Raw genomic sequence first — 21053 nt, 5'->3', positions numbered from 1 at the left:
CTTGAACCTAAGGAGATAACTTTACTCAACTTCACTCACCCCATCCCTGAAATGTTCCCACAACCTATGGACTCACTTTCAAGGACACTTCATCTCATGTTCTCAATATCTATTGCTTATTTATTTATTTATTTGGGCAGTTTGCTGTCTTTTACAGAATGGTTCTCCATATTGTTATGCACGTCTTTCAATGATTCTATTGTGTTTCTTTGTATTTGATGTGAAGGCCCACAAGGAAATGAATCTCAGGGCTGTGTATGGTAACATATAGGCACTTTAATAGCAAATTTGGTTTGAACTTTAAACATACAACAATAAGCTCCAATCACATCTCAATCAAATGCTCAGAAAAGCCAACAACGCTGCTAGAAATGGCGAATGCTTCGCCGGTTCGCTGGGCTTGCAGTAATACGAGGTCATTAGCAGAATCTCGGGTTGATTGCAGAACGCAGCTCCAGTGAGTGGGCTTCATGTCTTGTTACAGATCGCAATCTGACAGGAAATCGCGAAGATCTCTCTGGCAACGACTGTCCCAGCCCCTCCTGAAACAGAGCAAGAGTGTCAGAGGCGAGAGGAGGGCTGCAGCAAAAAGGGGCGACACGCAGCGTAGTGGTTAGCGAAACGCTTTACAGTGCCCGTAATCCGGGTTCAGTTCCTGCCATGGCCTTATTGTTAACGACACCTGCCCTTCCACCTATCTTTGTACGTCTGAAACGTGACACAAAGCCATCAATTCTATCCTCCAAATCAATGACATATAAGATGAAAGGAAGCGATCTCAACACTGACTCCCGGAGGACACCACTAGCCACCGGCAGCCAAAAGAATAAGCTCCCTTTATTCCGAATCTGCCTTCTGCCCGTCAGCCAATCATTCATCCATTCTAGTATCTTTCCTAGAATACCAGGGGCTCTTATCTTATTAAGCAACCTCATGTGCAAAGCCTTGTCAAAGGCCTTTTGAAAATCCAAGTAAACAACATCCACTGACTCACCTTTTTCTATCCTGTCTGTTATTTCCTCAAAGAATTCCAACAGATTTGTCAGACAGGATTTCCCCTTGGGGAAACCATCCTGACTTTGGCCTACTTTACCACGTGCTCTCTTCTCACTGCTGCCATCAGGGGGAAGGTACAGGAGCCTCAGGGTGCGCACCACCAGGCACCACAGTTACTACCCTTCACTCATAAGGCTCGTGAACCAGAGGGAATAACTTCACTCACCCCATCACTGAATTGTTTTTACAACCTATTCACTCACTTTCAAAGACTCTTCATCTCATCATCTCAATATGTATTGCTCATTTATTAATTATTATCATTGCTTTTATTTATGTATTTGCTCCATTTATTGTCTTTTGCACACTGGTTGAATGCCCAAATCGGTGCAGTCTTTCATTGATTCTATTATGGTTATTATTAGATTTACTGAGTATGTCCACAGGAAAATTAAGCTCAGGGTTGTATATGGTAACACATATGTACTTTGATAATAAATTTACTTCGAACTTTGAAATATCCTGAAACCTCATCCTTAATAATCGACTCCATCATCTTCCCAACACTGAGGAGAGGCTCATTGGCCTATAATTTCCTTTCTGCTGCCTCCCTCCCTTCTTAAAGAGTGGAGTGGCATATGCACTCTAGTGATTCTTGAAAGATCATCACTAATGCCTCCACAATCTCTTCAGCCACCTCCTTCAGAATCCTGGGCTGTAGTCCATCTGGTCCAGGTGACTTATCTACCTTCAGATCTTTCAGTTTCCTGAGCACCTTCTCCTTAGTAATAGCAGCAACACTGACTTCTGACAGTCTGAGATTCCTGGCATACTGCTTGTGCCTTCCACAGGGAAGAGTGACGCAAAAATTTAAGTTCTTCTGCCATTCCTTTGTCTCCCATTACAACCTCTCCATGGTTATTTTTCAGCAGTCTGATATCCACTCTCACCTCTCTTTTACTCTTTATATATCTGACAAACTTTTGGTATCCCCTTTGATATTATTGGCTAGCTTACCTTCATATTTCATCTTTTTTCAGCTTCCGGCTTTTAATTGTCTTCTGTTAGTTTTTAAAAGCTTCTCAATCCTCTAACTTCCCACTAATTTTTGATATTATATGACCTCTCTTTCCCTTGTCAGCCATGGTTGTCTTACCTATAAATTACCTTTCTGCTTTGGGATGTACTTATCCTGCGCCTTCCAAATTCCCCCCAGAAACTCCTGCAATCATCCCTGATACTGTCCCCTTCCAATCATCTTTGGTCAGCTCCTCACTCGTGCCTCTGTAATTCCCTTTACTCCACTCTAATACTGATAGATCTGATTTTAGCTTCTCCCAAGCAGGATCCTTGTAAATCTCTTCTGCTCCCTCTCCAGTTTGACAACAGCTTTCCTGCAGCAGGCTGACCAAAACAGTACACTCCACTCCAAGTGTGGTCTCACCTAGAGTATGAATTGTGTAATTGCTTTTTTTGCAGCGTGAAATGGCTATCATGAGAGGACATAACTTTACAGTGATTGGAGGAAAGTGTTGGGGGAGATTTCAGAGGTGAGTGTGGGTGTGTGGAATGTGCTGTCAGGGGTGGTGGTAGAGGCAGATACTTCAGGGACATTTAGATAGGCACATGGATGATAGGAAAAGGTAGGAGGGAAGGGTGAGATTGATCTTGGACTAGGTTAAAAGGTCAGCACAAAATCGTGGGCTAAAGGGCCTGTACTGCTCTATGTTCTGTGATCTATGTTCCAGGATGTGATTTAGTGGACTTTCTGTCCTCCAAAGATCTAAGTAAATGGAACTTGCTGCTCCTCTGTTCTGTGTGTCTGTGATGTTCTGGGTGCTATGGTAGCATAGTGGCTAGCACAACACTGTGACAGCTTGGGCCATCAGAGTTTGGAGTTCCATTGCAATGTCCTCTATAAGAAGTTTGTACATTCCTTCCTGTGAATGTGTGGAACATCCTCTCCATGTCCACACAATCTAGGCATTTCTTTACAATATGTTCAAGGATGGGAAAGGTAGATTATCAAAAACTCTCATGATGGAGGAGCAATACCTCATATTTCTTTCAGATTGCTTTAGTCTGATGGCATGAACGTTGTTCTGGTAATTGTTTCCCCCTCCCCCTTCTCTATTCCCCACTGTGGGCTTTACCTCCTCTCCTCTCCTGCCTTCCTCTTCCCCCTGGTGCCCGTCCTCCTTCCCTTTCTCAACCGTCTACTCTCCTCTCCTACCTGATTCCTTGTTCTCCAGCCTTTTGCCTTTTCCACCTATCACCTCCCAGTTTCTTACTTCATCCACGCTCCTCCCCCTACCTGGTTTCTCTGATCATCTTTCACTTGTCCTCCTTCCCCTCCACCACCACCTTATTCTGTCTCCTCCCTGCTTCCTTTCCAGCCCTGATGAAGGGTCGTGGCTTGTCACCTTGACTGTTGATGCTACCTGACCTGATGAGTTCCTTCAGCATTTTATGTGTGCTGTATGAATTTCCAGCACCTGTAAAATCTCTTGTGTTTATTATCAAAATCTTCTATACTTCTTACGTTCAAGCACAGAACTGGAGCTGAAACAGTGAGCAGATAAACCTACCAGGCGCTCATTCCTTGGGGATCTCTGACCACTTGTTTTGCACACACAACATCATCCCGGATGTCATCGTCAAGTAGATCTACAATGAGAAAGAGCAGGATTGAAATGACTATTGTAATGTTGACAGCTCCAGCTCACTGGGCTCTGTTCTCACCAAAACAATGGGCCACTCCTAAAGGTGGCCAAGGATGGGTCACTTTTATATCGGCAATAGATGGGGTTGCTTCTATGTTGGCCAATGGTGGGTCACTTCTAACTTGGTCAAAGATAGGTCACTTATATAGTCACTTCTCTATCGAGCCAGATTGATGCCCAATCTCACTAGTCTGTGATGTCCTGCCCTGTCCAGACCAATCTATTCCTGACAGCATCAAAATCCATTTTGCTGACTTCCAGTAACCACTCCATTCCTCCCCATGCTTTCAGTCCTCTCTATATTCTTCCCACTCCCATTGGGCAGAAGGGAGAATATTCCAGGTTGCAGCCTAAGAGCAAGCAATAACTGGCATCCTAGGAGCGGAGACCAACTGAAACTTGATTAAATGACCCATTAGATCACTCACCAGAACACTGTATCCCACAGGTATTGTGTGAAATTGAAGTCTGTCCATCCTCACACCACCATTTGCTGTTGATCTGGAAAAGTCCGTAGTCCCTGGAAACAATCCTCCCTTTATTGGTGTTAACTATGAAGGTTCTATAACTGCTTTCATTTTCAACCATGCACACCCCTAAAATAAAGGCAGAGAATAAGAGATCAGTGGCATTTAAGAAGTCTACAAGTCTGGCAAACATCAGTTAATACTCAGAGATAACATTGAGTTTATTGTTATACAGAGTATGTTATTTCATTTGGAGGTATGGTAACAAGCACTTTCAGACTGTGCAGCCCAACTACACCAATGTGAATGACAAGCCAACGAACCCATTCATCCCTGGAATCTGGGAGGAAACCAGAACAACTGTAGAGAACCCACGCAGTCACAGGAAAAGCATGAAAATTCCCGTCAGGAATTGAACCCAGGTCACTGGCACTGAAAGTGTTACGCTCACCACTCGGGTACTGTACCATCCTCACCAGTACACAAGTACCAGTATGCAAAGAAAACCTCTTTGCAGCAGGATGACAGGAACACAGACTCATCTCAACAGTACTCACACAGAGAAAGTAAATTGTACCAAAAGTTTATCAGAAAGAACTCAATTCAAACAAAGCAAAAAAAGTACATCACAGTGCCGACTGGTCACGGTGTTTCTGTACTGAGATGGTGATTAGGGTTCTGACTGTTGGTTCAGAGTGGTCACGGTGTTTCTGTACTGAGATGGTGATTAGGGTTCTGACTGTTGGTTCAGAGTGGTCACGGTGTTTCTGTACTGAGATGGTGATTAGGGTTCTGACTGTTGGTTCAGAGTGGTGACGGTGTTTCTGTACTGAGATGGTGATTGGGGTTGTGACGGTTGGTTCAGAGTGGTCATGGTGTTTCTGTACTGAGATGGTGATTAGGGTTGTGATGGTTGGTTCAGAGTGGTCACGGTGTTTCTGTACTGAGATGGTGATTAGGGTTGTGACTGTTGGTTCAGAGTGGTCACGGTGTTTCTGTACTGAGATGGTGATTAGGGTTCTGACGGTTGGTTCAGAGTGGTCACGGTGTTTCTGTACTGAGATGGTGATTGGGGTTGTGACGGTTGGTTCTGAGTGGTCACGGTGTTTCTGTACAGAGATGGTGATCGGGGTTGTGATGGTTGGTTCAGAGTGGTCACGGTGTTTCTGTACTGAGATGGTGATTAGGGTTGTGACGCTTGGTTCAGAGTGGTCACGGTGTTTCTGTACTGAGATGGTGATTAGGGTTCTGACGGTTGGTTCAGAGTGGTCACGGTGTTTCTGTACTGAGATGGTGATTGGGGTTGTGACGGTTGGTTCTGAGTGGTCACGGTGTTTCTGTACAGAGATGGTGATCGGGGTTGTGATGGTTGGTTCAGAGTGGTCACGGTGTTTCTGTACTGAGATGGTGATTAGGGTTGTGACTGTTGGTTCAGAGTGGTCACGGTGTTTCTGTACTGAGATGGTGATTAGGGTTGTGACGCTTGGTTCAGAGTGGTCACGGTGTTTCTGTACTGAGATGGTGATTAGGGTTGTGACGGTTGGTTCAGAGTGGTCACGGTGTTTCTGTACTGAGATGGTGATTAGGGTTGTGACGATTGGTTCACAGTGGTCACGGTGTTTCTGTACTGAGATGGTGATTGGGGTTGTGACGGTTGGGTCAGAATGGTCACAGTGTTTCTGTACTGAGATGGTGATTAGGGTTGTGACGGTTGGTTCAGAGTGGTCATGGTGTTTCTGTACTGAGATGGTGATTAGGGTTGTGACGGTTGGTTCAGAGTGGTCATGGTGTTTCTGTACTGAGATGGTGATTAGGGTTGTGACGATTGGTTCAGAGTGGTCACGGTGTTTCTGTACTGAGATGGTGATTAGGGTTGTGACGTTTGGTTCAGAGTGGTGACGGTGTTTCTGTACTGAGATGGTGATTAGGGTTGTGAAGTTTGGTTCAGAGTGGTCACAGTGTTTCTGTACTGAGATGGTGATTGGGGTTGTGACGGTTGGTTCAGAGTGGTCACGGTGTTTCTGTACTGAGATGGTGATCGGGGTTGTAATGGTTGGTTCAGAGTGGTCACGGTGTTTCTGTACTGAGATGGTGATTGGGGTTGTGACGGTTGGTTCAGAGTGGTCACGGTGTTTCTGTACAGAGATGGTGATTGGGGTTGTGACGGTTGTTTCAGAGTGGTCACGGTGTTTCTGTACTGAGATGGTGATTAGGGTTGTGACGGTTGGTTCAGAGTGGTCACGGTGTTTCTGTACTGAGATGGTGATTAGGGTTGTGAAGGTTGGTTCAGAGTGGTCACGGTGTTTCTGTACTGAGATGGTGATTGGGGTTGTGACGGTTGGTTCAGAGTGGTCACGGTGTTTCTGTACTGAGATGGTGATTGGGGTTGTGACGGTTGGTTCAGAGTGGTCACGGTGTTTCTGTACTGAGATGGTGATTGGGGTTGTGATGGTTGGTTCAGAGTGGTCACAGTGTTTCTGTACTGAGATGGTGATTAGGGTTGTGATGGTTGGTTCAGAGTGGTCACGGTGTTTCTGTAATTAGGGAGTGATTAGGGTTGTGACTGTTGGTTCAGAGTGGTCACGGTGTTTCTGTACTGAGATGGTGATTAGGGTTGTGACGGTTGGTTCAGAGTGGTCACGGTGTTTCTGTAATTAAGGAGTGATTAGGGTTGTGACTGTTGGTTCAGAGTGGTCACGGTGTTTCTGTACTGAGATGGTGATTAGGGTTGTGACGGTTGGTTCAGAGTGGTCACGGTGTTTCTGTACTGAGATGGTGATTGGGGTTGTGATGGTTGGTTCAGAATGGTCACGGTGTTTCTGTACTGAGATGGTGATTGGGGTTGTGACGGTTGGTTCAGAGTGGTCACGGTGTTTCTGTAATTAGGGAGTGATTAGGGTTGTGACGGTTGGTTCAGAGTGGTCACAGTGTTTCTGTACTGAGATGGTGGTTAGGGTTGTGACTGTTGGTTCAGAGTGGTCACGGTGTTTCTGTACTGAGATGGTGATTAGGGTTGTGACGCTTGGTTCAGAGTGGTCACGGTGTTTCTGTACTGAGATGGTGATTGGGGTTGTGACGGTTGGTTCAGAGTGGTCACGGTGTTTCTGTACTGAGATGGTGATCGGGGTTGTGACGGTTGGTTCACAGTGGTCACGGTGTTTCTGTACTGAGATGGTGATTGGGGTTGTGACTGTTGGTTCAGAGTGGTCACGGTGTTTCTGTACTGAGATGGTGATCGGGGTTGTGACGGTTGGTTCAGAGTGGTCACGCTGTGTCTGTACTGAGATGGTGATTAGGGTTGTGACGGTTGGTTCAGAGTGGTGACGGTGTTTCTGTACTGAGATGGTGATTGGGGTTGTGACGGTTGGTTCAGAGTGGTCACGGTGTTTCTGTACTGAGATGGTGATTAGGGTTGTGACTGTTGGTTCAGAGTGGTCACGGTGTTTCTGTACTGAGATGGTGATTGGGGTTGTGACGGTTGGTTCAGGGTAGTCACGGTGTTTCTGTAATTAGGGAGTGATTGGGGTTGTGACGGTTGGTTCAGAGTGGTCACGGTGTTTCTGTACTGAGGTGGTTATTAGTGTTGTGACGGTTGGTTCAGCGTGGTCACGGTGTTTCTGTAATTAGGGAGTGATTAGTGTTGTGACTGTTGGTTCAGAGTGGTCACAGTGTTTCTGTAATTAGGGAGTGATTCGGGTTGTGACGGTTGGTTCAGAGTGGTCACGGTGTTTCTGTACTGAGGTGGTTATTAGTGTTGTGACGGTTGGTTCAGAGTGGTCACGGTGTTTCTGTAATTAGGGAGTGATTAGGGTTGTGACGGTTGGTTCAGAGTGGTCACAGTGTTTCTGTACTGAGGTGGTTATTAGTGTTGTGACGGTTGGTTCAGAGTGGTCACGGTGTTTCTGTACTGAGGTGGTTATTAGTGTTGTGACGGTTGGTTCAGAGTGGTCACGGTGTTTCTGTACTGAGGTGGTTATTAGTGTTGTGACGGTTGGTTCAGAGTGGTCACGGTGTTTCTGTAATTAGGGAGTGATTAGGTTTGCGATGGTTGGTTCAGAGTGGTCACGGTGTTTCTGTAATTAGGGAGTGATTCGGGTTGCGATGGTTGGTTGAAGAACCAGATGGCTGACGGGACCGAGCTGGTCTTTCACCTGATGGCGGGGGTTTCAGTCTGCTGTATCTTCTGCCCAGTGGCTGCTGCAAGAGGATGCCATGACTGAAAGTTGGAGATATTTGATCATGTGTTTAAGCACTGATAGTACAAAGGAATTGGAAACTGCGGGTAGGAAGAGTCTGTCGTCAGTTGAGCCAATGTGTACTGTTCTTCTTATTCCAAAGACAACAGACATTTCATTTAAATTTTTAGATAAGAGTTAACCAGTCATGTTGTCATTGAATGCAACAGCACAAAAGTTTAGTCGAAGCTAAACTTCTAATCTGCCTCGTCCCATTGACCTGCAGCCAGGCCCCCACCCTTTGTACCCCTCCCATCTCTGTACCTGTCAATCTTCTCTTAAATGTTGAAATGGATCCCACATCCAGCACCTACACTGGCAGCATGTTTGACACTCTAACCAGCCCCTGAGTAAAGAAGTTACAACTCCTATTCCCCTTGAACAATTCACCTTTCACCCTTAACCCATGGCCTCTCTGTTCTATGCCCTCCAATTTGACATCTTTGTCAGTGATAAAGACATAGAATATGCTTGGTGCAGTACTGCTCAGGAAAAGGCCTTTGACCCAGAATAATGAGCTAAAACAATCCAATTAGTTATTGAAAACCCAATTAAACTAATCATTTCTGCACACATCATCTCCGTATCCCTCCATTCTCTGCAGGTTTCTGCATTTATCCAGGGAGGTGCTGGCAAAGGGCCTGAGGCATCATCAAAGACCCCACCCAGCCTGTTCATGGACTGTTTGTCCCAACCCCATCAGCGGGGAGGCTCTGTAGCATCCACTCCAGGACCACCAGATCCAAAAACTGTTTCGTTCCCTGAGCAGTGAGGCTGATCAACAACTCCAACCAGGAGCTGAGAATCTTGAATCTCAGTATTCTGAGACAGATCCTGTGCATGATTTGAACTGAAACATTGATAATTCCCTCCCTTCCCACAGATGCTGCTCAACCTGCTGAGTTCCTCCAGCAGAGTGATTGTTGCTCTGGATGTCAGCATCAGCACTTCTGGTGTCTAGAACCATGCATAGACCTGCTTACGATGTTCATCTTTATGTACCCTAGGGTTTCATTCTTTCCATTTCTCCCCATTTACAATCTCCAACTCAATAGGAAAATCTTACGAGAGGATCACTCCCCACTATTTATGACATTTACCGGGAGTGTTGCAGACGAAGGACCTGAAGCATTGTTGAGGATCCTTACCGCCCATCCCACAATCTCTTTGACCCACTAACGTCGGGGAGGAGGTACAGAAGCATCAGGACTAGGACTGACGGACTGGGGAACAGCTTCTCTCAGGCAGGGAGACTAATGAATACCCTGTCACCACCGAGGTTTGGTCACTCGGACAGTGAGCTGTTCACTGCTTACTGGTCACCTGTGCTGTGTAATTCACATACATCTTGAATTATATTTTATTAACTTATTTGTGGTAATATTTTGTCTTATGTGCCATGTGTGATATATGTTTTGTTGCTGGACAGCGGTCTATAGGAATGGTGTTTGATTTGGTTGATACATCTACAGTCCGATGACAATAAACTTGAACTTGACAACTGGACCTACTGAGACCACAAACACAGTGCTACAGACTCAATGAGGTGTAAAGGAATCAGTACACATGAGTGGCCAGGTTAAAGACCAGGTTATGGACCCGTCAGTAAGGGAAGATGAGACTCACAGTCTTCCAGCGAGTAGCCTTGATATCCACTCAGGCCATAGTCTCTTAACTCACGGGCCAGCTCACACTTCCGATAGGTTCGAGGACTTACGACTGTCAGCAGGGCAGAGAGAAGAAACAGAGTCTTCATCTTGTTGGTAATTACACTACAGCGCTGTCCACTTGGTATACAAACACCTCCTTTCCCCTCTGATCCAAAATTAGATTCTGGAACAAAGAAAAGAGAAACCAGTCTAGTAGGACTGAATGATACCGACGTGAGTTTGGGGACAGGTTTGTCTAGCACCTTCATTCCATCCAGTATTTCCCGGTAGCCAACTATTTTAATTCCTATCCCCAGTCCCGTTCCAACGTCAGTTAATGGCCTTCTCTTCTACCATTCTCAGGGTGGAGGAGCAGCACTGCAAATTTCACCTTGGTAGCCTCCAACGTGATGGCGTGAACATCACTTTCTCCCCCTGGTGATTTATTCCCTTCCCCCTTCACTCTTCTTCTATTCCCCACTCTGGCCTCTCATCTCTTCTCCCCTCCTTCAGATGACCATCCTCCTTCACTTCCTTCCATGGCCCACTCTCCTTTCCTATCAGCTTCCTTCTTCTTCAGCCCTTTAACTTTTCCATCTACCACCCCCCAGCTTCTCACTTCATACCCGCTTCCTCCACCCATCTGGCTTCACCGAACACCTTCTAGTTTGTGCTCCTTCCCCTCTCCCCACCTTCTAATTCTGGAGTCTTCCCTCTTCCTTTCCGGTCTTGATGAAGGGGCTCGAGGAAAGATTGACTGTTTATTCGTCTCCATAGAGCTGCTGGGTACCTCCGGCACTTTCTGTGTGCTGGTAGGACTGAACGAAGTTTACCAAAGCTTGCTTCAAAGTGATTCATTCCTCTGGGAGTGTGGAGAATCTGGCACTGGAGGGCTGGCAATGAGCCTAAAGACAGGAACTCAGCAGCCCGGGCAGATGGAGGACGGTCGGTGTTTGAGGTAAAGACACTGTATCAGGACTGAGAGTGCGGAGGGGGGGTTAAAGATATTACACAGGAAGAGGGGTTAAGACAAGATCTGATGGGAATTGGAATTGGAATTTCACTATCAGAATCTGAGGCCTCGACTATGGATGTTGCTTCCCAGCCATCTACATGAAATGGAAGCCAGGGCAGTACGATACGGAGAGCAGGCTGTTGTCAATGTAGCAGGCTCCCCCTCTCCAGGCAGCTGATGAACCTAAAGGAACGGCAGAGACCCATGCAGTTTGGCACCAGTGGCATCGCAGAAATTTCCAGTCAGTGTTGAACTCAATGTAGATGCCTTAGGGACTCCAGCTCCAAATTTTTCCCTCGGGGTTTACTCCTGAAGCCTTTCCCATGAGTGGATCTAGCTGCAAGGCAGAGGAGGTTTGAGATCAGAGTTGTCCTTCTCCTAAATCAGCTGCCAACAACGGCTGGTGAGCCATATCTGCCCGAAGCGACTGGTTTTAAAGTGCCAGGAACCCGCCTTTGCCTCTTCGCCTGTCGCAAGAAATGGTTCTGACCGGCTTTGTAGCGAAGCCACAGGTGAAGGCCCGGAGGTGGATTAAAGAATTAGAATCAAAATCAGGTTTAACATCACCACCATATGTCTCACAACATCAAGAATGAAGTTAATTTTTGTTACCCGATAGAGAATCGACTGAATCAGCTCAGAATCTTCTCTTTGGAGTGCAGGAGGATGAGAGGTGAGTTGTTAAATGTGAACAAAAGGCACTGAAGGTATAAATGGTTAAATTCTGTAGTACTGTGTCGCCCACATGGGAACTTAGTGTTACAGCCCATCCTCTTGCTCTTCACGTACTTGCAGAATGCCTTGGGGTTTTCCTTAATCCTGCTCACCAAGGAACTTCTCATGGCCCCTTCTAGCTCTCCTCATTTCATCCTTCCTGGCACCCTTGTAATTTTCTAAAGCTCTAACGGTACCTGGTTTCTTGAACCTTTCATAAGCTTTTCTCTTATTCTTAACTGGATTTTCTACATCCTTTGTACACATGATTCCTTTACCCTACTGGCCTTTCCCTACCTCAATGGAACATACCTATGCAGAAGTCCATGCAAATGTTCCCTAAACATACACTTCCCTGAGAACATCTGCTCCCAGTTGATGTTCTCAAGTTCCTGCCTAATAGCATCATAATTCCCGCTACCCCAATTAAATGATTTCCTGCTCCTATACATCTCCAGCGCTATAGTGAAGGAGTTAGAGTTGTGATCGCTACCTCTAAAATGCTCTCCCACTGAGAGACCTGACACCTGAACCAGGTTCATTTCCCAATACCAGATCAAGTACAGCCTCTCCTCTAGTTCGCTGATCTACATATTGTGTCAGGAAACCTTCCTGTACACACCTAACAAACCCCACCCCATCTAAACCCCTTGTTCTAAGGAGGTGCCAGTCAATATTAGGAAAGTTAAAATCAACCATCACAACAACCCTATTATTATTTCACTGTTCCAGAATCTGCCTCCCTATCTGCTCTTCAATGTCACTGTTACTATTGGGGGTCTATCAAAACACCCAGTAGAGTTATTGCCCCCTTCCTGTTCCTAACTTCCACCCACAATGACTCAGTAGACAATCCCTCCCTGGCTTCTTCCTTTTCTGCAGCCGTGACACTATCTCTGATCAGCAACGCCTCCCCTCCACCTCTTTTGCCTCCCTCCCAGTCCTTTTTCAAACATCTAAAGCCTGGCACACTCCGTAGCCATTCCTACTCCTGAGCAATCCAAGTCTCTGTAATGGCCACAATGACATAGTTTCACGTATTGATCCACGCTCTAAGTTCATCCGCCTTGTTTATGATACTCCTTGCATTAAAATAGACACATCTCAAACCATATGGCTGAGTGCATCTTTGCTCTAACATCTGCCTATCCTTCCTCAAATCTCACTCCCAGGATATTGGTTCCTCTCCAGTTCAGGTGCAACCCGTCCCACTTGTACAGGTCACCCCCTTCCCCAGAAAAGGTTCCAATGATCCAAGAACTTGAAACCCTGCCCCCTGTACCATCTCCTCAGCCACTCATTCATCTGCGTTATCTTCCTGTTCTGACCTTCCCCAGCTCGTGACACTGGGAGTAATCCGGAGATTACCACCTTGGAGGTCCTGCTCTTCAGCCCCCTTCCTAACTCCCTAAACTTACTGCACAGGGCCTCTACCCCTCTTCTGCTTATGTCATTGGTACTAATATGTACCTCAACCTCTGGCTGCTCACCCTTCCCTTCAAGAATATTCTGCAACCTGAGACATCCTGGACCCTAGCACCCAGGAGGCAACATGTTATCCCGGTGTCTCTTTTGCTGCCGCAGAATCTTCTATCTGTCCCCACAACTATCAAGTCCCCTATGACTATTGCTCCACCAGACTTCACCCTTTCCTTCTGAGCTCAGCGCCAACCACAGTGCAATTGGGAAGCTTTTACCCCTGTGGATACTCATCCGTGCACCCATGGCTGACAAGAGAAATTAGGGATAGTATCAATTCCAAAGAAGAAGCATACAAATTAGCCAGAAAAAGTGGCTCACCTGAGGACTGGGAGAAATTCAGAGTTCAGCAGAGGAGGACAAAGGGCTTAATTAGGAAGGGGAAAAAAGATTATGAGAGAAAACTGGCAGGGAACATAAAAACTGACTGTAAAAGCTTTTATAGATATGTAAAAAGGAAAAGACTGGTAAAGACAAATGTAGGTCCCCTACAGACAGAAACAGGTGAATTGATTATGGGGAGCAAGGACATGGCAGACCAATTGAATAATTACTTTGGTTTTGTCTTCACTAAGGAGGACATAAATAATCTTCCAGAAATAGTAGGGGACAGAGGGTCCAGTGAGATGGAGGAACTGAGTGAAATACATGTTAGTAGGGAAGTGGTGTTAGGTAAATTGAAGGGATTGAAGGCAGATAAATCCCCAGGGCCAGATGGTCTGCATCCTAGAGTGCTTAAGGAAGTAGCCCAAGAAATAGTGGATGCATTAGTGATAATTTTTCAAAACTCGTTAGATTCTGGACTAGTTCCTGAGGATTGGAGGGTGGCTAATGTAACCCCACTTTTTCAAAAAGGAGGGAGAGAGAAACCGGGGAATTATAGACCGGTTAGCCTAACGTCGGTGGTGGGGAAACTGCTGGAGTCAGTTATCAAAGATGTGATAACAGCACATTTGGAAAGCAGTGAAATCATCGGACAAAGTCAGCATGGATTTGTGAAAAGAAAATCATGTCTGACGAATCTCATAGGATTTTTTGAGGATGTAACTAGTAGAGTGGATGGGGAGAACCAGTGGATGTGGTATATTTGGATTTTCAAAAGGCTTTTGACAATGTCCCACACAGGAGATTAGTGTGCAAACTTAAAGCACACAGTATTGGGGGTAAGCTATTGATGTGGATGGAGAATTGGTTAGCAGACAGGAAGCAAAGAGTGGGAATAAACGGGACCTTTTCAGAATGGCAGGCAGTGACTAGTGGGGTACCGCAAGGCTCAGTGCTGGGACCCCAGTTGTTTACAATATATATTAATGACTTGGATGAGGGAATTAAATGCAGCATCTCCAAGTTTGCGGATGACACGAAGCTGGGCGGCAGTGTTAGCTGTGAGGAGGATGCTAAGAGGATGCAGGGTGACTTGGATAGGTTGGGTGAGTGGGCAAATTCATGGCAGATGCAATTTAATGTGGATAAATGTGAAGTTATCCACTTTGGTGGCAAAAATAGGAAAACAGATTATTATCTGAATGGTGGCCGATTAGGAAAAGGGGAGGTGCAACGAGACCTGGGTGTCATTATACACTAGTCATTGAAAGTGGGCATGCAGGTACAGCAGGCGGTGAAAAAGGCGAATGGTATGCTGGCATTTATAGCAAGAGGATTCGAGTACAGGAGCAGGGAGGTACTACTGCAGTTGTACAAGGCCTTGGTGAGACCACACCTGGAGTATTCTGTGCGGTTTTGGTCCTCTAATCTGAGGAAAGACATCCTTGCCATAGAGGGAGTACAAAGAAGGTTCACCAGATTGATTCCTGGGATGGCAGGACTTTCATATGAAGAAAGACTGGATGAACTGGGCTTGTACTCGTGGGAATTTAGAAGATTGAGGGGGGATCTGATTGAAACGTATAAAATCCTAAAGGGATTGGACAGGCTAGATGCAGGAAGATTGTTCCCGATGTTGGGGAAGTCCAGAACGAGGGGTCACAGTTTGAGGATAAAGGGGAAGCCTTTTAGGACCGAGATTAGGAAAAACTTCTTCACACAGAGAGTGGTGAATCTGTGGAATTCTCTGCCACAGGAAACAGTTGAGGCCAGTTCATTGGGTATATTTAAGAGGGAGTTAGATATGGCCCTTGTGGCTACAGGGGTCAGGGGGTATGGAGGGAAGGCTGGTGCAGGGTTCTGAGTTGGATGATCAGCCATGATCATAATAAATGGCGGTGCAGGCTCGAAGGGCCGAATGGCCTACTCCTGCACCTATTTTCTATGTTTCTATGTTTCTAACTTCAGCCCCAGCTCCTTCATGTGGTCCTTCATGAGCTGGAATCGGCTGCACGTCCTGCAGGTGTAGTCATCAGGGAAACCATCAGGTTCCATGAATTCCCCCATCCTACAGGAGGAGCATTCCACTGCCATATCTGCCAAACTGCCTGCACTGTACAATGGGCTACCAAGACCAAATTTTTCTAACCTGTTTCTTTGGCCTCAGCCTCATCTCGTCGAAGCCTCTTGAGTCAAAGCCTGACGCTCCCGCTCTCACTGCTGACCCATTCCCAACAGTGACTGCCCCCCCCCCTTGCCCTTTCTGTACTTTTATTTACTTTGCTGTGCTCTGTTCTGGCTGCAGATTGGGTCTCTGGAATGTCCGAACACTCGCGAAGCTCCCCTTTCGTACAAGCTTCAGCAACCTGTGAGTAGCCTCCTAGAAGTGCTCTGACCCCACCACTGACCAGGCTTCCAGAATCTCTGAGTGCTCTCAAAGCTCCCCTTTCATACAAGCTTCACCGACCTGTGAGTAACGTAGTTGAAGTGCTCAGCTCCCACCACTTCCGTCTTTACCTTCTTTAGTCGCTTTCTGTTGGTTTTTAAAAGCTTCCCAAACCTCTAACTTTCCATAAGAACATAAGAAATAGAAGCAGGAGTCGGCCATCTGGCCCGTTGATCCTGCCCCGCCATTCAATAAGATCATGGCTAATCTGGCCATGGACCCATCTCCACCTACCTGCCTTTTCCCCATAACCCTTAATTCCTCTACTATGCCAAAATCTATCCAACCTTGTCTTAAATATATTTACTGCGGTAGCCTCCACTGCTTCATTGGGCAGAGAATTCCACAGATTCACCACTCTCTGGGAGAAGCAGTTCCTCCTCATCTCTGTCCTAAATCTACTCCCCCGAATCTTGAGGCTATGTCCTGGTCTCACCTACCAGTGCAAACAACTTTCCTGCATCTATCCCTTTCATAATTTTATATGTTTCTATAAGATCTCCTGTCATTCTGAATTCCAGTGAGTACAGTCCCAGGCAACTCAATCTCCAAATAGTCTAACCCCCTCATCTCTGGAATCAACCTGGTGAACCTCCTCTGCCCTGCCTCCAAAGCCAGTATATCCTTCCTCAAGTAAGGAGACCAGAACTGCACACAGTACTCCAGGTGCGGCCTCACCAGTATCCTGTACAGTTGCAGTATAACCTCCCTGCTCTTAAATTCAATCCCTCTAGCAATGAAGGCCAACATCCCATTTGTCTTCTTGATAGCCTGCTGTACCTGCAAACCAATCTTTTGTGATTCATGCACAAGCACTCTCAAGTCCCTCCACACAGCAGCATGCCGCAATTTTTATTTTACCATTTAAATAATAATCTGATTTAATTTTTCCTCTATTATATGCCATCTCTGTGCTTTTATGTTGGCTCTGACTTCTCTTGTTAACCATGGTTGTGTCATCTTTCCTTTAGAATACTTCTTCCTCTTTGAGAGAATATATCCTGTGCATTCCAAATCGATTCCAGAAATTTCAGCCATCATCCCTGCCAGTGTTCTTTTCCAATCAATTCTGGCCAACTCCTCTCTCATGCCTCTGTAATTCTCTTTACTCCGCTGTAATACTGACACATCTGACTGTAGCCGCTCCTCAAATTTCAGAATTTACCTTATACTGCACACATTCAAATATAACACCTTCAGTCCTATGTTCACCTTTTTTGAATTATGGTTACTATCAAAGGCAACTTGTTCCACATCCTCAGCACCTTCTCTCTGGAAAAAACTCCTCCACAAGTCCCCTGTCACCCGAACCTATGTCCTACAGTATTCAACACCCAACCCTGAGGAAAAGACCACCTTTTCTAAGCCTATTGTACTTGGAGATGACCGCTGATCGGTAGTTTGAAAGCACCGTTTGGCACACTCTCGAACTCCACAATTTCAAGAGTTAAGCCGTCAGGATGAATTTTGGAGGATTGTGCACTCACTGACCTGGTCACTGACGGTCCCTGATGGTCATCGAGTTGAGGCATCAACGAAGCAGTTTCTCTACTGAGGTAAAACTCGGTGCAACTCAACAGCTCTATTTCACTGCAACCACATTGCACAACCTTGCATAACATAGGGGAATATTCCCAGAATTTATTGCCTCACTGCTCTCATGGATACTGCCCGCACATTTCAATTACAAAGTCCTTGCCAAATCAAAGAGCAACAACCCTGAAAGCTTGGCCACGAGCTATTGCCCCTGTAATATTGTCCCTTTGACAAGACAGTAGCAAGGAGAAGCCAGAGAATGAGAGGCCATTCAACCTGACGTCAGTGTTGGGGAGGTCACTGGACAGAATTCTGAGGGGCAGGAACTGCCAGCTTTCGAATTGAACCTGATTAAGAGGAATCAACATGGCTTTGTGTGTGACAGTTGTGCACAAAAAATCTGTTGTGTATTTAATATTTCAGTGATATTTTAGTAATATTGTAAATATATTATTTGATTAAGTTTTCTTTGTTGTTTACACAAGGCATAGTGGGAAATCTGCAAAAGTATGTACAGTGCCTAAAAAAAGTATTCAACTCCCTTTGAAAGTTTTCATAAGGCCATAAGGCATAGGGGCAGAATTAGGTCATTCAGCCCATCGAGTCTGCTCCCCATTCCATCCTGGCTGATCCAGGATCCCACTCAACCCCACACACCTGCCTTCTCGCCATATCCTTTGATGTCCTGACTGATCAGGAAACGATCAACTCCCACCTCAAATATACCCATGGACTTGCTCTCCACTGCAGTCTGTGGCAGAACATTCCACGGTTCTCTACTCTCTGGCTAAAATAATTCCTCCTTACCTCTTTTCTAAAGGGATGCCCCTCAATTTTGAGGCTGTGCACTCTAGTTCTGGATACCCCCACCACAGGAAACATCTTCTCCACATCCACCCTACATAGTCCTTTCAATCTGTAGGTTTCAATGAGATCCCCCTGCATTCCTCTAAATGCCAGTGAGTACAGGCCCAAAGCTGCCAAACGCTCCTCATAAATTAACCCCTTCATTCCTGGAATTATCTTTGTGAACCTCCTCTGGACTCTCTCCAATGACAACACATCCTTTCCGTGATATGAGGCACAAAACTGTTGACCTTACTCGCCAAGTGCAGCCTGACTAACGTCTTATGAAGGCTCAGCATTATCTCCTTGCCTTTATATTCAATTCCCCATGAAATAAATGTCAACTTTGCATTTGCCGCCTTTACCACAGACTCAACCTGTAAATTAACCTTCTGGGAGTCTTGCATGAGGACTCCAAATCCCTCTACACCTCTGATGTTTGAACCTTCTCCCCACTTAGATAATAGTTTGTATTACTGTTCCTTTTACCAAAATGCATTATCATACACTGAATTCCATCAGCCACTTTTTTGCTCATTCTTCCAGTTTGTCTAAGACCTGCTGCGATCACATTGCTCCCTCAACACTACCTACCCCTCCACCGATTTTGTGTCATCCGCAAACTTTGCCACAAAGACAACAATTCCAATATCCAAATCATTGACAAACAATGTGAAAAGCAGTGGTCCCAATACTGACTCCTGAGGAACACCACTAGTCACTGGCAGCCAACCAGAAAAGGCCCCTTTATTCCCTCTCGCTGCCTCCTGTCTGTCAGCCATTCCTCTATCCATGCCAGTATCTTTCCTGTAACACTATTGGATTTTATCTTGTGAAGCAGCCTCTCGTGTGGCATCTTATCAAACGCCTTCTAAAAATCCCAAGTAAATGACATCCACTGCCTCCCCTTTATCCACCCTGCTTGTTACTTTCTCGAAGAACTCTAACAAATTTGTCAGGCAAGATTTCCCTTTACAGAAACCATGCTGACTTTGACTTACTTTATCATTAGTCTCCAAGTACCCTGAAACTTTATCCTTAACGGTAGACTCTGACACTTTCCCAACCACTGTGGTTAGACTAACTGGCCTATAATTTCCTTTCTTCTGCCTTCCTCTCTTTTTAAAGAGTCGAGTGACATTTGCAATCTTCCACTGCTCTGGGACCATGCCAGAATTAAGTGATTCTTGAAAGATAATGACCAATGCATTAGTCATCTCTTCAGCAACCTCTCTCAGGACTCTGGGATGTAGGTGACTTATCCACCTTAAGACCTTTGAGATTGCCTGGCACTTTTTCCTTGTTAATAGCGCCTGCTCTGTGGCACCTACGGACCTCTGGCTACTCGTGTCTTCCACAGTGACGACAGATGCAAAGTACCCATGAAGTTCATCTGCCATTTCTTTGTCCCCATTACTACCTGACCAGCATCACCTTCCAGTGGTCCAATATCAACTCTCACCCCCATTTACTCTTTATATAACTGAAAAAACTTTTAGTATGCTGCTTTATATTATTGGCAAGTTTGCCCAGAGATGTTGAACCTGGATTGGATGAGGTAGAGCATTAGAGGACCATGAACTTACAAAGGAACATAACTTCCTTTGTCAGCCACAGTTACCCACACCTGCCATTTGAGAACAACTTCTTCTGTGGGACATATCTATCCTGCGCCTTGTGAACTATTCTCAGAAACTTCAGCCATCTCTGCTCTGTCTTCATCCCCACTCGTACCCTCCTCCAATCCACGTGGGCCAACTCCTCTCCCATGCCTCAGTAATTCCTTTTATTCCACTGTGATACTGATGCTCTCCCTCTCAAATTGCAGTATGAATTCAATCATACTATGATCACTGCCTCCTAAGGGTTCCTTTATGTTAAGGTCCCTGATAAGATCTGGGTTGTTATACAACACCTAATCTAGGATTGCCTTTCCCTGAGTAAACTCAAGCACAAGCTGCTCTAAAAAGCCATCTCATAGACATTCAACAAATTCCCCCTCTTGTGATCCGACACAACCTAATTTTCCCAATCCCCTGCATATTGAAATCCCCCATTACAATTGTGTCATTAACCTTATTACATGCCTTTTCCAGCTTCCTTTGCAATCTCAACCCCACATCTTGGCTACTATTTGGAGGCCTATATATGATTCCCATAATGGTTTTTTTATCCTTGCAGTTTCTTAACTCCACCCACAAAGATTCAACACTCTTCAACCTTTTTAAGTATGTAATTCCATCTCCTACCAACACAGCCACACCACAGCCTATTCCTTCCTGCCTGTCCTTTCGATACGAAGTATATCCTCTGACGTTAAGCTCCCAACTATGTCTTTTTTCAGCCACGACTCAGTGATGCCCACAAATACTGACCAATCTTTAATTGCGCCACGAGTTCATCCACCTTATTCCAAACACTACGTGCATTTAAATACAGCACCTTCAGTCCTGCATTCTTTGCCCTTTTGAATTTTGCCTCTGTGATACAATTTAACTCTTTGCTCTGTCTGCCTCTGTACCCAATCATTGGCTTGTCCTTCCTTACATTCATGTTACACCCATCATCTGCTCGTAAACCTGCTGGCTCATCTTCAGCTCTATCATCCTGGTTCCCACCCCGC

General features: G+C 45.6%; 1 protein-coding gene across 1 annotated transcript; it reads right to left on the bottom strand.

Annotated features, from left to right (window-relative positions):
- Positions 1–256: 256 nt before the first annotated feature.
- On the bottom strand, positions 257–17694 carry LOC134347797 (lysozyme C-like). Its single transcript, XM_063050223.1, has 5 exons — positions 17540–17694; positions 10048–10254; positions 4148–4315; positions 3585–3663; positions 257–542 (listed from the first exon to the last, which is right to left on the bottom strand). The coding sequence occupies exons 2-5, from the start codon at positions 10175–10177 to the stop codon at positions 479–481; spliced, it is 441 nt and encodes a 146-aa protein (XP_062906293.1). The 5' UTR covers positions 10178–10254; positions 17540–17694; the 3' UTR covers positions 257–478.
- Between the last annotated feature and the right edge of the window lie 3359 nt (positions 17695–21053).

This window comes from Mobula hypostoma, chromosome 6 (genome assembly GCF_963921235.1).
Source record: "Mobula hypostoma chromosome 6, sMobHyp1.1, whole genome shotgun sequence".
Taxonomy (NCBI): domain Eukaryota; kingdom Metazoa; phylum Chordata; class Chondrichthyes; order Myliobatiformes; family Myliobatidae; genus Mobula; species Mobula hypostoma.
This window is presented reverse-complemented; position numbering and strand designations above follow the sequence as displayed.

Bases quoted from the DNA above. Each gene is read 5' to 3' on its own strand.
- LOC134347797 (XM_063050223.1), bottom strand. From the start codon at position 10,177: ATGAAGACTCTGTTTCTTCTCTCTGCCCTGCTGACAGTCGTAAGTCCT. The intron at 3,664-4,147 runs GTGAGTGATCTA...TTCTCATTGTAG, and splicing joins CTGTGGGATACAGTGTTCTG to ATCTACTTGACGATGACATC. The intron at 543-3,584 runs GTAGGTTTATCT...GCTCTGTTTCAG, and splicing joins CCCCAAGGAATGAGCGCCTG to GAGGGGCTGGGACAGTCGTT.